Genomic DNA, 16113 nt, shown 5'->3' on the forward strand with positions numbered 1-16113 from the left:
CTTATCCAAATGTCTTTTAAATGTTGTAACGGCATCTGTGTCCACCACATCCTCTGGCAGTTCCTTCCACACATGAACCACCCTCTGTTCAAAAGTGGCCACTTACGTCCTTTTTAAAAACTTTCTCCACTCACCTTAAAAATATGCCCCCTAGTTTTAAACTTGCCCCACTCTAGGGAAAAGACCTTACTATTCACCTTATCTATGCCCCTCACAATCTTATAAACTCCTCTAGAAGGTCACCCCTCAACCTGTTACACAACAGTAAAAGGAAGTCCCAGTCTATCCATATAACTCAAACCCTCCAGTCCCAGCAACATTCTGATAAATCTTTTCTGAACCCTCTCCAATTTAATAATGTCCTTCCTGTAGCAGGGCGACCAGGACTCCACACAGTACTCCAAAAGAGGCCTCACCAGTGTCCTGAACAATCTCAACATAATATCCCAATGCCTTCACACAAAGGTCTGAGCAATGCTAAACACCTTCTTAACCGCCCTGTCAATCTGTGACAAATTTCAAAGAATTATGTACCTGAACCCATAGGTGTCTGTTATACAACACTACCCAGGGCCCTAGCATTAATTGTATAAGTCCTGCCCTTGTTTATTTGACCAAAATGGAATGTCTAGTACTTATCCAAATTAAACTCCATCTGCCATTCCTCAGCCCATTGATCCAATTGATCAAGGCTTTGTAATCTTAGATAACCTACTTTGCTGTCCACTATACCACCAATTTTGATATCATCCACAAACTTACTAACCATGCCTCATACTTTCATCCAAAATTATTAATACAAAAGTGGACCCAGTACTGAACTTTGCTGTACCAACCCTGTCAAGCTCTGTTAGAATTTTATAGGTTTCTAGGAGATCCTTCCACATTCTTCTAAACCGCAGCAAATGTAACCTAACCAATCCAATCTTTCTTCATACACCAAACCCACCATTCCAGGAATCTGTCTGGTAAATCTTTCTTTCACTTCCTCCATAGCCAGAACATAATTTCTCAGATAAGGAGATCAAAACTGCACACAATACTGTAGATGCGATCTTACCAATGACCTGTTCAACTGTTGCAAGACATCCTTGCTCTTGTATTTGAATCATCATGCTATGAAGGTCAACATACCATTTGCCTTTTTCATCACTGCTGCACCTGCACACTTACTTGCAGTAACTGGTATGCAAGGACATCGGAGTTTCATCGCGCCTCTTATTTTCAATGTACCCTCCAAGTACTACACAATCTTGTCCTTAATAATGGACTCTAAAATCTAACCAACGACTGAGGTCAGACTAACCAACATACTCATTTTCTGTCTTCTGCCGACAGATCTTCTTGAAAGGGGTGTTATATTGTTTAATTCCCAAACCTTTGGAACCCTCTCTAACTCCAGTGATTCTTGAAAGATCACTACCAATGGGTGTAGGTTTCCTCGCTGAGCTGGAAGGTTCATTTTCAGACATTTTGTTACCATACTTGGTAATATCTTCAGTGAGCCTCTGGATGAAGCACTGCTGTTGTTTCCTGCTTTCTATTTATATGTTTGGGTTTCCTTGGGTTGGTGGTGTCATTTCTTGTTCTTTTTCTCAGAGGGTGATAAATGGGATCCAAGTCAATGTGTTTGGTCATAGAGTTCCAGTTGGAAGGCCATGCTTCTAGGAATTCTCGTGCAAGTCTCTGTTTGGCGTGTCCGAGGATGGATGCGTTGTCCCAGTCAAAGTGGTGTCCTTCCTTGTCTGTATAAGGATACTAGTGAGAGAGGGTCATGTTGTTTTGTGGCTAGTTGATGTTCATGCATCTTGGTGGCTAGTGTTCTGCCTGTTATCCAATATAGTGTTTGTTACAGTTCTTGCATGGTATTTTGTACGTGACATTAGTTTTGCTTGTTGTCTGTATAGGGTCTTTCAAGTTCATTAGCTGCTGTTTTAGTGCGTTGGTGGGTTTGTGGGCTACCATGATCTAAGGGGTCTGAGTAGTCTGGCTGTCATTTCTGAAATGTCTTTGATGTAGGGGAGAGTGGAGAGCACAGAGGAAAATCAATGCAGTGTATTCAAAAAGCATGGGTACCCAATGAACACAGTCCACCAATTTCTCAGGGCAGAGTGGCCAGGGTTTTTGGTCTTGTTTTGTCTGTTTGTTTGGGTTTGTTGCTGAGAAATCTCATATTTCTTACCTAAAAACACAGTTCCATCCATAACTTTATAATTACCCATCTAGGAAGAAAACCACTCTCCCATGTTTGCACCGACACAAACATGGAATTGGGTCCTGATCCAGTGCAGTTTCCTACCCATGGAAGAATCTTAGCTCTCAGTAAACCAAATCAAACCCTTCCTCCCCATATTCCTCTCTCCTCCATTCCCCATCTCTTTTCTCTTTCTCTGGTCACTTCACCAGATAGGAGTCTGAACCTTTCCATATGCCTTTAGATTACCTCCTCATCACACTAACACCTCTTCTAATCTCAAAAGCATCCTCTCCCCTTTGGTTCCTCTGGTCACCCCCTACCTAGGTCCTGTTACCCCTCTGCATTCAAACCCAAATAATAGATGTGGTCTTGACTTGGTTTGAAGGACTATTACTTTAACAATCATATTGCAATATTTCACAACAACACAATGAAGATTAACTCACCTCTTCATTGTTCTCTCCATATATTGGGAGGTCTGATTTTTTGTCACTCTCCTCTGCTATCGTGGAATTGGGTTTCCTATCAAGTGGGGTTGGTGGACACGCCTTAATTTTTGATGATATCCCTTTCATCGAAATTGGCTTTGATTTCAAATACAGGGCAGCTGGATTGAAGTCCTCAAATCCCTAAAGTCAAAGCCAGAACGAAATTAAACCTCCTGCAGCTTATTTGAGCTCAACGAAGATACACTGAAAGCTGGTAACAAGGATTTTCTTGCTCATTAATTTCTAAATTTGTTTGAGTCTGTCTACTAATTTTAAAATGAGTACCATAACCCCTAATATTTTATTCCAATGTGTTATTTCCTTAAACTAGCAAAAAAGGTTTGCTCTCTAAAAACGTCTGTTTTGCCATTTTGAGGCAAGGATAATATGTAAGAGCCAGAATGCTGTCTCAGATCTCTCCCCTAGCAGAGGGCCAAACAGCAAGCGGATCCATCAAGTCCACTGATCACTACTTCAGACATGAAATGACACATGGGTCAGTGGAATTCAAAAGGGCCACTTCAAACACCTGGAACATTTCAAGACAGTAAACTGCAATGTGCTTGCTACATTGGCACTTGACTGTACCTTAGAGGCATTGTTTGAGAGACATGGCATGGCATGACCTGCTTTCTTAAGGACATCATTAATGTAAATATCTTCATCTGTAGAAGTATCACAAAGGAACAAATGCAGCACATCCTCAACATATCCATATGTCAGGGCCACCAGTGGTTGTTTTCCACAGAATCTCAGGAATTGATTCTTGGCAGCAATGCTCCAATCATCCTGTTAAAAAGGGAGAATTAAATCTATACAATGAAATGCTACATCACACTTCACAGGTGTCACATCTTAGAGAAAAGAAATGAAACTGGTTGAAACAAGGACTTGCGTTTATTCAATTATCAAATATTTGAATGACAAAATGTTATGAAGAAAGACACAGCAGATAACTAAACTACTGTTCTGGTGATGTTATTCAAGGAATACTTTTGAGCTTGAGTTATTGGCATTTGTTATCAAATATTTTTGTTTCATCTTGAGGATGTTATATGACAACACACTGTATAATTGTAAGTCAACGGCTGGCATTGGTCTGACGACAAATCATTTTTGAGTCCTTCTTCATCTCTGTTCAAGTACCAACACCAGCGCTTCTCTCCTGGATTCATTCAGCAGATTGAGTGCTGCACAGAGAGATCAGCTGATCCTGAATGAGCTATATGAAAAGGCACCTGAATGATGGGAAGAGTGGTCGGCTAGCTAAGTTTTTACCTATCCTTACCGAATGCTCCTCAGCTGGCATGTCCACCATGGGTTTGTTATTTTACTGGTGATCTATCCTGATGTGCTTTCTAGCTAATTCTAATAAGCAGAATTTTGTGATATTTAACAAAGGATGAATATGTTGTCCAAATGACCCATAAACAAAAGCAACGAAAATGTTTAGTTCCAGAGTTTGGGAATCTTTCTTAAAAAAAAAGATGGGTGCACCCTGGCTCCTCCCAAGAGATGCAGTACTCACACCATTCCACCCCATTAGAGCTCATCAGGCAACTGCTGACAGTAAAGCAACACACAAAAATAGGAAGGAAGATTTACAAAAGGAGTTGGCCAAAAGAAAGGATTTAAAAAAAAGACAGCCAGTATATGTATTGGAGACAGAAATCACTGAATTCAAAGGTGAGAATTCAAGACGATGAGATGCAGGATCAGAAGCAGATCAGATAATTCAACTCATTGAATCTGCTCTGCAATGACAGCGGAGTTTCCTTTCAGAAGATAGTTTCACTGCAGTTGAAGGTTATAAAAACAGTTTATTACATTTTAATAATGTCCCTATCATTAGAAAGGCGCATCTGCTAACCATTCATAAACATAAGATACCAGAAGAGAAATCAACATTACATTTCTCCACAAAAACACAGCATATACTTCATCAGCAAAGTATTCCTATAAATGAACTATTAAAACAAATCTATATTCAAAAATATTAATGTGGATACACACAAGTTATAAATGCCCATTTTCCATCATAAATGTGTAAGTGACAAATGACAGTGAGCCAACATTTAAAAGACAGTGATCATTGCATCCTAACTTTTAGGATAGTGGTGGAAAGTACAGAATAATCAATTGGTTGATGAAGGACTTCAATTTCAGCATAAAATTAGATCTTTGACTTAATCTGCCATGGAAATTTGCAATTGGAATTAAACCAGTGATACATAAATTAGAAAACTTGCCTTTAAATAAAGCCTACCATAACTAGTCCAAGAGAAATTTCAGTGGATTTCAATTTTAAAACATCAGCAAAGTTGACTCAAGTAACATTGGCCTTTTGCCCTACCTCAGTTGGTTGTAGCCACATAAGTGTTGATGGAATCCCTTGGGCGGGAAGCTTTGAATGACAACATCTAAAAGAAAACAAGAGAAACAATTTATGAATCTTTATAGGTATGTATCTCAGGCCTTAGTTTGAGAAAACCTTTGAAATCACAAAATAACACTTATGTTTGTAAGCTCTGGTATATGGTTTACAAATGTCCGATGCAGCTCCGTCCACATTGTCTGAATTCACTTCAGAACATAGTTTCTGGAGCCATACACTGAGGTCAGGTTCAAGCAAAGCTACACCTATCTGAATCACAATGATACAGCTTTAAGATCTGACTAGCAACTAAGTCAAAGTATTTAGGGTTTAGGCAGAAATGTGAAGTTCAGGCCACAATCTGATCAGCTGTGACCTTGTTGAAGGGCAGGCACATCTGAAGGGTTGAACAGACTACACCTGCTCCTTATTTGTGTTTTACATACATGGAGATTTATGAATTTGTATTAAACTTTTCCATTGATTTTGTTCTCTACAAACTATGGTTCCTACTGCTCACGGATCATGTTAGGCAGTGGATACTCAATATGAACACTCCGAAGCCAATACAGCAGGGTGAGATGACCTACTTCAAATGTGCATGCAGCTTCATTCCCTAACGAAAAACCAGATTTCTCAAATCATCCAGACCAGAGATAGGCAGAACCCAAACTAGTTGCGGGACAGGGTAAACCACATAAAAAGAATGCTTACTTGAGAAATCTTAGTCGAGATCTTTCCACGGGTGAAACATCTCCGAAGTCAACATAATACACCTCCACTAGTTTTTCATCCAGCACTCTATGGATAATGACACGATACCACCACACATCGTCAGGGTTCCGCACACAACACACTTGTCCTGGTTGGATAAATGAATCTGGCATCATGTAGCGTTCAGAGACCTCCTCATAGGAATAGCAACGTCTGAAAAGGGTAAAACAACAATTAATACATAGCCCAACAATGTCTTGTTTAGAATGATAATTCTTGGAATTTCCAGTCCCACTTGACTTGAACATTATATGCATTCACAAATTCAAGATCTACTCAACCACGAACTTTTGTTAATAAAAAAGCTAGAGTCTAGTCTGTTTATGATTAGAATAGTGTTCTCCTCTTACATTCCCTGTCGGTAACAATGGTAGGAAGAGCTTGGAAAACAGCTGCATGAAACACAAAAGGATTGTTCAATCATTTGGCCCTCTCCAAAGCAAAGGAGTGGCCTTCATGTTTTAAAATGTATTGTTTAACCGTAAAAAATGTATTTGCAAATCAGGGATGACAAACACTTGCTTTGGTAAGACAGGGTCACCAATTCAGATTTGCACTATAACCACCTCAATTTATTGCCATTTACCCTTTACCGAAAGTCAAATTAAAGCACTAGATTTGGACCCAGTATTCCCTAAGCTTGATCGCACAAAGGGAACAAACATCACAGGATCTACCAGAAAGCAACCAGTTAACGCAGTAAGTGCTTCCCTACTTCGACACAGGGCAAAAAACAACATAACTCTGGACTCCTTTTCCAATATTCCTCAATGATTCATCCAGGAACAAGATTTTAAAAAATTATTCCCTAGTCATGGTGTCCCTGTACTCGCAGCAGTTGACTCTTGCATTTTAATTATGGTTCAGAAAGTCAATGGCAACCTTATCATTAAAGTGGGGAATTAAGGGGATAATTTACAGTTACTATTTCTATCTTAGGTTAACATAAGAACAAAAACATATATGTTAATAGCTTTCTGTCTCTGTAGAGCAAGCAGCCAATTTATGCTTGTTAAAGCACCAATTAGGTAATTTTTGCAGCCTTACTGGCATCTTACAGCCTGTACAGCTAATCCCCAAAGAGTGTGTGTGTGAAGGCCACTCATTCAACCAAGATGGTGTCTGTGCAACAAGTGGGCAGGGTTAGAGTCAGGGGGTTTCCACACTCTACTAACAGTGCCACAAACAAAACCACAAGGGGAGAATCCTGTCTGGACTTGCCAGGCGAGATTGTTCATTTTCACAATGCTTTACAGCTCAATGTTTAGACACCATTGTGGCAATCAACATACTGTAGTAGTGCCCAGTTCTCTCTGTGGGACTCCAAAGTTGCCATCTATCTGACTGGGTTTGCAGCAGAGGCCTTACCCACTCTACTTATTAAGACAACAATGTGGCAGTGGCCAGTAACAAAAAAATTGCAGATGCAGTTCTCACTGCTGTCAAGTACAGGCTTGAGGCCCCCTTTTGGTTTCAACATTGCAGTCCTGAAATTTGTGGTAAAATCCAGCCCAATGGATTATCAAGTCTGTACCTCATCTCAATCATCAGATCTTCAAGCATCATTGAGGTGAAATCCCCATACAAACGAATATAAAACTGGCTGGGTGAAGTCACGCTTTCTACAAACACACAGACAAAGGAATTTTCCTCGAGTTGTGGTAGCTTGTAGAGATTTCCATCCTGTATGGCATCTGGTGGAATCTCAATTTCTGGTGGGTATGATCTCTTCGCAACCTGTATAATAGGACAACAAACTGTGAGCCAAGGCTTATTCTCGTCATTTTGTGGACTAATTTTCATAGATTTTGCCCCATTCTAGCAAAATATTCATCTTTAACTGGATGGGGAGTGGCTTGGAGGATACTGCAGGTGATGCTTAGCCATGTATTTACTTATCATTCTAGATCATAGAATCCCTACAGTGTAGAAGAAGGCCATTCAGCCCACTGAGTCCACACTGACCCTCTAAAGAGCATCCCACCCCTACCCTACTCCTGTAACCACGCACTGCACATGGCTATCCCACCTAGCCTGTACATCTCTGGACACAATGGGAAACCAGAGTACCCAGGGAAACCCACGTTGACACAGGAAGTACATGCAACCTCCACACAGACAGACAGTTACCAGAGTGTGGAATCAAACCCAGGTACCTGGAGTGGAGAGTTAGCAGTGCTAACCGTTGAGCCACTGTGCTGCCAGATGGTAGTGATAAGAAGAACAGAAGGCTTTGGAAGAGTTAAGAACCATCAACTGACAGCTAGATATATACATATACTGAGCAGTGGAGAGGTATGAATTGACACATATACATTCCAGAAGGAAGATTCTCAGCTTCCCTTCCAAATTTGCCACATACACCTGGTTGATGTGCCACCAGATGGAATGCCTGAACCCTGGTAGATATTCAGCCAAAATGTTCTGTGTAAAGGACTGGATGCCAAGATTCATTGGACCTTTCAATTTATTGCCAAAAGCCTTAACAGCAGACGACTGAGTTTCTATCCTCCTGTCCACTCCTGAAGACGACTAATTGATTTCCCAAATGCTGTAACTTCCTGAGCATATATTTGATGCTGCATATTACAATTCAGAAAATAGGCACTGAGCTCCACTTCACTGCAATTAGATAGCAGAATCCTCATACCCAGACTTTCCGCCAGCAGCTTCTTTTAAAAAGACTACTGCCTTAGCACTGTCGTCAGCTTGCATTCCTCAATCTCCCATTCCCTCTTCCTGACAGCTCTTTTCTCTAAAATTACCTGTAAGAGAAGTATTTGAAACAATGGAGACTTTCTACAGAATTTAAATTGAGTTTTAAAATTAGATCTTTGACAGACAGTATTGTGCTTTTTAACCTGTACTCGCCAGTCTGGAAGGAAATTTCCAACTAACAACCCACTTTGAAATCCTCCACCCGAGAAGCTTCATCAATTATATAACTCTTACATTCAAGCCGCACTGACTACAACATCCACTTTACATTTCCACATTGACTAATTAATTTGCCAACATACTTCAGCATGAATTGACAACATCAAAACAGCAACATCAGGGACAAACAGCATTTGTTGCAACCCTAATACAGGTGTATTAGAGAAAGGGGCATTAAAAATTGAATAATAAAAATAAGTAGCCGAAATAAAATTTCATTTAAAAAAAGACTTTAAATCCTCACCGTTTCCTCGTTAATTGTTTTAAGATTGAAATTCTTTTCAGAGTCCTGGTTGTCTGCAAGAATTGCTTGTTCCTGGTCTGCAGACAGCAATTCATTGATTTTGTTGAGTTGTGGTTCAGGTTCCTCTAGAAAAAGATAAAATATATCATCTTTTTAAAAAAGATTGAATGCTTGTATTCAAAAAAACTAAAAAGATTTTTTAATACTAATCTCATATGGCATATCTGCTGTTTTATAAATAATGCAGCTCCACTTGCAGCAGTGTGCGCAATGCTGGCATCCAGACTAGGACATGGGTTTATCTTAGCATTCAAAAATACAAAGTGAAATTAAATTAATATATTGAGAAAAGGTATATTTTGAAGATAGCTCCACCAGATTGATTTAGCTCAGAGAAAAAGGTTACTCAGAAGCAAGTGACATATCAGTTTCAAAGGGGGAGATCAAATGAACTTTAATTAGGCGTGAATGCAAACAAAGTGCAGAAACCCATCAGACTCGGCAACCACTTTGGAGAAGTAAAACAGAGTTAACGTTTCAAGTCCAGTATGAGTCTTTTGGAAACTTATATTGGACTCGAAGCAGTTCAATTGTCTTTCCATAGACGCTGCCAAGTTCAACGGGTTTCTCCAGCATTGTTTGCATTTCATAATGGTAGGCTTCATGATTACAGGTTACAACAGGGATGACCAGACAGTGCTGGAGGATACAACAATGTTCGAACAATGGGATGAACCCAACGGATCACCATTCAATTCAGATCATGCATATTACTTCCGAATAAGAAGAGTAGGCCATCTGATCTTTGAAACCTTGTCCACTATTCAATAACTTTACAAAACCCTTACAGGGCATGACAGGATAGACACAGATAGTTCCTCTGCCTCGTGACTTAAAAACCATGGGTCATCCCCTCAGTATAAGGGGCAGAGATGTGGACTAACAACTTCTTTCAGAGGATGTTGAATCTTTGGAATTCTTTACTCCAGAGGGCTGGGGCATGTCAATCACTGGGCAGGTTCAATTCAGAGATTTCTGGAGATGAACAGCATTATGAGATCTTGTGGGAAAATGACAGGAAATGAACAGATCTAGAATGGCCACGCAGCCAGATGGGTTGAACGATCCACTCCTACTCTTATGATCTGCCCGTGGTCTCAATTCCACTATCCTCTTTGTAACTGCAGTAACAACCCCCACCCCCACTTCCTTTCCAACAGGATGTTTGAATGTCAATTTAAGATTAGCCCAAGATATTACAGTGTGATTAATTGTTTTCCTTTCCCACATACTTAGAACTTTGGTGCAACATTCCTAATTGAATATGACATTTTGCCACAGGCACAGACCCACAAGGCACTCAACTAAAATTGCCCAGACATGTAATTTGGAGCCTTACAGTTGGCAGAATGACACTAAATCACTATCAACACAGCAACTATAAGGTAATACCAAACAAAAGATCCAACATCTCCCACGAGTATGAAGGTGATATAGGAAGGGAAATCCTACCCCTTGTCACACTGTAATGCTTTCACAAGTCTATTAATACCAGTCCCAGGGTGCTTCAAATGTTACATTCTAAAAGCCTATGCTAAAAAGGTTAGAGAAGAATACATAAACATTTTAATATTTATGAAAAAAAACAATAAATCTGTAGGAATTTAGAACAATGAATATGCTCACAGGAATCCTTAAGAGAATTTCTGGGATATAGTTTTGCTGAAAGGTGGCTATCTTATAACTGAACAGAAACAAAACAGTACTTTATTAGTCTTTTACTTTGAAGCAACTTGTGCTGTCGGATGTCAAAGACTAGCCAATCCTGATTGACAGAGTCACGCTCCACATGGAGGGTGTCACTTAATGCACCAACAAGTTCAGTCACACTATAGAAGCCCAATTCTTTCAAGGGAAGTTCCATTCCAAAAATATTCTGCAAATCAAGAAAACCACAGATTTCAGATTAAGACATTCCCTATTATTTGTAACTGTTTACACACTAGATACTAAACAGGATACAAATCACATTGTGGGTTCCCAATAAATATTCAATCAGCAATATTCAACATTAGATTCAGCCCCATAGGTGCTCCTCATCTCACTCCTTGCACATTAAAATTATACATTGGAGTAGCCTTTAATGTTGAGTTTTCCATCTTCCATACATAGAATAAGCACATGGATGACTTTAGGATAGTGTAGGGGGATGCAACATCAAGGGCCGAAGGGCCTGTTCTGCACTGTATTGTTCTATGTTCTATGTTCTAGAATCAGAAGGCTAATTCAGACTTTCTTCGTAACAGTATTAAGCTTGGTGATCCAGGTGATAAACAATTAACATCTGGTAGAATAGTAGGGGAAATAAACAGCAAAAATGGTTGGCATTACTATGATTTGTTCATTTGTAAAATTTCATGCAGCATTTTTACATCACCTTACATTGGTACATTCCCATTAAAATTTCAGCTAACTCACACCAGCAAATGAGGTGCCAGACAGGTTTCAGATTGGCAAACTCTCAGAAGAAGTTCTCCTCAGCTCCAAAATCAAAGACAATTTTATTCCACAGACATCTCTTTGTTCTTTTCCAATGTTCTGAAACCCATTTAAAAGCAAGTATACTTCAAAAATTCAATTCAGCTACAATCCAACATTATTTAACATGGAATGAAGGACAAAAAATGTTATTCATCCAAGCAATCTTCTCAACTATCACTTTTAAAAATTCTAATATGCTTCATTGGAAGAACTGGCTAATCCACCCCAATAGCCGTGGCTCTTGTATCTGTGCACAGATGTATGGTTTGCTTGCACATATTTATGACTCCTGGAGTTACCTTGAATTCTGTAGGGAGTTTGGATGCCAATAACCCATCAGGTCGTTGTGCTACTGTCTAAATTAGACATAAAAATAGATAAAATTAGATACTATATGTGGGGCTAAATTAACAGTATACTTTTAAAAGCTTTTTATTCCTAAGTTGTAGCTAAACTAATCTGAAGTCAGTTAAGCTTGTGGCTGTTGATCTCTACACATCATTCAAAATTTCACATCAGTTATAGTTCTATCTAAAAAAAAGAACCGCTCAAGGAAGTGAGGCATATCAAAGTCAATTAATGACAGGACAGGGCAGAGACACACCGGGCTGCACTTAAGTCTAATGAGTCTTAAAATTAATATCCTCAAACCTTCATTTGCCTGGGCAGACCATTCTAAACATTTACTCCCCATGAAATAGCTTTCTAATGTCCACGCACCTTCTCACGTGTGTCTCAGTGCAAGGGTAAACAACTTATCAGGGTTCAAACAGCTATTACCCTTAAGGACCTTGGTTACCACCAAGATTCTTCTGTACTGCAACCTACCTCGGTTTCTACGGTCTCTGTATAATCAAGTGTCTGATGTTTGGCATAAATGATCGATTTTCCAGTGTCCTTTCTGCAATATGGCAATTAGAAATGCACAACAAAGTCCTCAAATGTACCACATGGAATTCTAAGAGCCAGCAGGCTCAATATTACATCCTGTGATTTATATTCTATTCTAAAGGAATCACAATGCAACATTAAGTGGAAATACATAGTGCACTCTTGGGAGTATTTTGAAAGCTTGAGTACTCTGATTAAACTTTCTAATCCAGAGCATTCTGAAAGCCTAGTTATTCAAATATTCATATTGGTGAAAATTAACTGAAGCAAGAGGGTAACTAGAGAAAGGGTTGGTCCACTAAAGGATAACAAAGGAAGGTTGTGTATCGAACCTGAGAAAAAGGGTGAGATTTGCAATGATTATTTTGCATCAGTGTTCACTGAGGAGAGGGACATGATGAATGTTGTGATTAGAGATAGAAGCTTGTTTACTCTGGATCATGTTGACATAAGGAAGGAAGATGTGTTGGGTAGGCTAAAGGATATTAAGGTCGACAAACCCCCAGGACCAGATGGGATCTATCCCAGGCTGTGGGAGGCAAGAGAGGAAATAGCTGGGGCCCTGACAGATATCTTTACAGCGTCCTTAAATACAGGTGAGGTGCCACAGGACTGGAGGAATGTTGCCCCTCTGTACAAGAAGGGCGGTAGGGATATTCCAGGTAACTACGGACCTGTGAGCCTGATGTCAGTGGTGGGAAAGTTGCTACAGAAGGTACTGAGGGATAAAATCTATTTATATTTGGAAAGAATGGGTGTACCAGTGATAGGCAACATGGTTTTGTGTGGGGGAGATCCTGCCTTACCAACTTGATAGAGTTCTTTGAGGAAGTGACCAAGTTGGTAGATGAAGGAAGAGCTGTTGATGTCATCTATATGGACTTTAGTAAGGCATTTGATAAGGTTCCCCATGGTGAACTAATGGTGAAAGTGAAGTCACATGGTGTGCAGGGTGTTCTAGCTAGGTAGATAAAGAATTGGGTAAAAACAATGACTGCAGATGCTGGAAACCAGATTCTGGATTAGTGGTGCTGGAAGAGCACAGCAGTTCAGGCAGCATCCAAGGAGCTTCGAAATCGACGTTTCGGGCGAAAGCCCTTCACCAGGAATAAAGGCGGTGAGCCTGAAGCGTGGAGAGATAAGCTAGAGGAGGGTGGGGGTGGGGAGAAAGTAGCATAGAGTACAATGGGTGAGTGGGGGCCAACAGGAGACACAGTAGTAGTTGAAGGGAGTTTCTTGAAATGGAGAAAGGTGACCAGTGGTGTTCCACAGGACTCGGTGCTGGAGCCACTATTGTTTGTATTATGCATAAATGATCTGGAAGACGGCATTATTGGTCTGATTAGACCCACCTCCTCTAACTTTATGGAGATTGGTGGAGTAGCAGAAAGCATAGGGGACTATCAAAGAATACAGGAGAATATAGATAGACTGGAGAGTTGGGCAGAGAAGTGGCAGATGGAGTTCAATCCAGGAAAGTGTGAGGTGATGCATTTTGGAAGATCTAATTCTAGATCCAACTATACTGTAAATGGAAAAGCCTTGGGTAAAGTTGATGAGCAGAGAGATCTGGGAGTTCAGGTTCATTGTACCCTGCACAGGGGGATAGAGTGGTCAAGGCGGCATATGATACGCTTGCCTTTATTGGATGGGGTATTGAGTATAACAACTGGCAGGTCATGTTAAAATTGTACAAGACTTTGGTCCGGCCGCATTTAGAATACTGTGTACAGTTCTAGTTGCCACATTACCAAAAGGATGTGGACCCTTTGGAGAGGGTGCAGAGAAGATTTACGATGATGTTGCCTGGTATGGAAGGTGCAAGCTACAAAGAGAGGTAGAGTAGGTTAGGATTGTTTTCATTCAAAAAAAAAAGAGATTGAGGAGTTACCTGATTGAGGTTTACAAAATCATGAGTATAGACAGGGTGGATAGAGATAAGCTTTTTCCCAAGGTGAGGGATTCAATTATGAGAGGTCACGCATTCAAGGTGAAAGAGGAAAAGTTTAAGGGGGATACACATGCAAAGTATTTTAACAGAGGGTGGTAGGTGCCTGGAACGCGTTGCCGGCAGTGGTAGTAAAGGCAGGCACGGTAGATTCATTTAAGGTGCATCAGGACAAATGCACGAGTAGGTGGGAAGAAGAGAGAGGGCAGAGAGAAACAAGGGCTGCCCGGTAAGTCAGTTTTTCCCACTTGAAAAGAAACTTAGTCCGAGAGTCGGGCCTCCATTTTGAACAAAGTGGCAAGGAGAGAGGGTGGAGAGAAACAAGGGCTGCTGGGAAGTTTTTAAGTGGGTGAGATCTAAAACTGGAGACCCTACACAAGAGGGCCTCCCTCCGACCCACCTCCTCTAACTTTATGGAAGGGTCTGTAAATTCAGTAAGTTTTCAGGTTTTCTCATTTGTTTTTTCTTTTCTTCTCTTCCTTGTTTAGTCCTGAAAGTGTGGGCTTTCAGATTAGCTGATAGGACAGTTGCACGTTCCTCCTGGAGAATGTGGTAGGTGAGAGACATGACACATGACTCTGCCAACCACATCTGTGACAAGTGCACCCAACTCCAGCTCCTCGAAAACTGAGTTAGGGAACTAGAGCTGGAGCTGGATGAACTGCGGATCATCCAGGAGGCTGAGGGAGAAATTGAGAGAATGTACAAGGAGGTGGTCACTCCTCAGACACAGGATAAGGATTGCTGGGTTACTGTCAGGGGAAGTAAGGGAACCAACAGATAGAGCAGTGATCCCCTGTGGCCGTTCCCCTCAGCAATAAGTATACCGTTTTGGATACTGCTGGTGGGGGGCGGCCGACCAGGGGAAAGCCATAGTTGTCAGGTCTCTGGCACTGAAGCTCAGAAGGGAACAGGGGAGAATAGAAAAACGCTAATGGTAGGGGACTCAGTAGTTAGATGGATTGACAGGAGATTTTGTGGTCAGGAATGGGACTCCCGGAAAGTATGGTGCTTCCCCGATGCCAGGATCCAAGATGTCGCTGACGGATTTACAGGATTCTGAAGGGGTAGGATGAGTAGCCAGAAAGCGTGATATATATTGGCACCAATGATATAGCCAGGAAAGGGATTGAGGATCTGAAAAGTGACTGCAGAGAGTTAGGTTGAAAGCTGAAGAGCAGGACGAGTAGAGTAGCGATCTCAGGTTTGCTCCCCGTGCAACGGGATAGTGAGGTGAGGAACAGACAGCGAGTTTAGGACAGAGATGAGGAGAAACTTCTTCACCCAGAGAATGGTGGCTGTGTTGAATGTTCTGCCCCAGAGGGCAGTGGAGCCCCAATCTCTGGATTCATTTAAGAAAGAGTTGGATAGAGCTCTCAAGGATAGTGGAATCAAGGGTTATGGAGATAAGGCATGATTAAGGATGATCAGCCATGATCATATTGAATGGTGGTGCAGGCTCAAAGGGCAGAATGGCCTACTCCTGCACCTATTGTCTATTGACCTGTACATGAAGGACAGTTGGAGGGGCACAAATGTCCTGGGTGGGAGATTTGCTTGGGCTATTCGGGAGGGTTTAAACTAGTTTGGCGGGGGGGGGGGGGGGTGGTGGTAGTGGGGTGGGGGGGGGGGGGGGGGGTGGGAACCAGAGCTACATATCTGAGAGGGGGGTAGTTAGATATGGGGATGTGATAGAATGTAGTGAATCTATTGAGATGG

General features: G+C 41.1%; 1 protein-coding gene across 1 annotated transcript in view; it reads right to left on the reverse strand.

Annotated features, from left to right (window-relative positions):
* Positions 1 to 16113, reverse strand: part of LOC140464684 (tudor domain-containing protein 5-like) — a 41159-nt gene that overhangs the window by 10800 nt on the left and 14246 nt on the right. The window contains exons 6-13 of the mRNA XM_072560087.1: positions 11855 to 11911; positions 10797 to 10950; positions 9015 to 9139; positions 7368 to 7570; positions 5774 to 5986; positions 5039 to 5105; positions 3274 to 3474; positions 2644 to 2826 (exon numbers count right to left, since the gene is read on the reverse strand). Coding sequence (XP_072416188.1) covers positions 2644 to 2826; positions 3274 to 3474; positions 5039 to 5105; positions 5774 to 5986; positions 7368 to 7570; positions 9015 to 9139; positions 10797 to 10950; positions 11855 to 11911 — 1203 coding nt within the window. The remainder of the gene's footprint in view (positions 1 to 2643; positions 2827 to 3273; positions 3475 to 5038; positions 5106 to 5773; positions 5987 to 7367; positions 7571 to 9014; positions 9140 to 10796; positions 10951 to 11854; positions 11912 to 16113) is intronic.

The sequence above is a fragment of the Chiloscyllium punctatum genome, chromosome 40, assembly GCF_047496795.1.
Source record: "Chiloscyllium punctatum isolate Juve2018m chromosome 40, sChiPun1.3, whole genome shotgun sequence".
Classification (NCBI taxonomy): domain Eukaryota; kingdom Metazoa; phylum Chordata; class Chondrichthyes; order Orectolobiformes; family Hemiscylliidae; genus Chiloscyllium; species Chiloscyllium punctatum.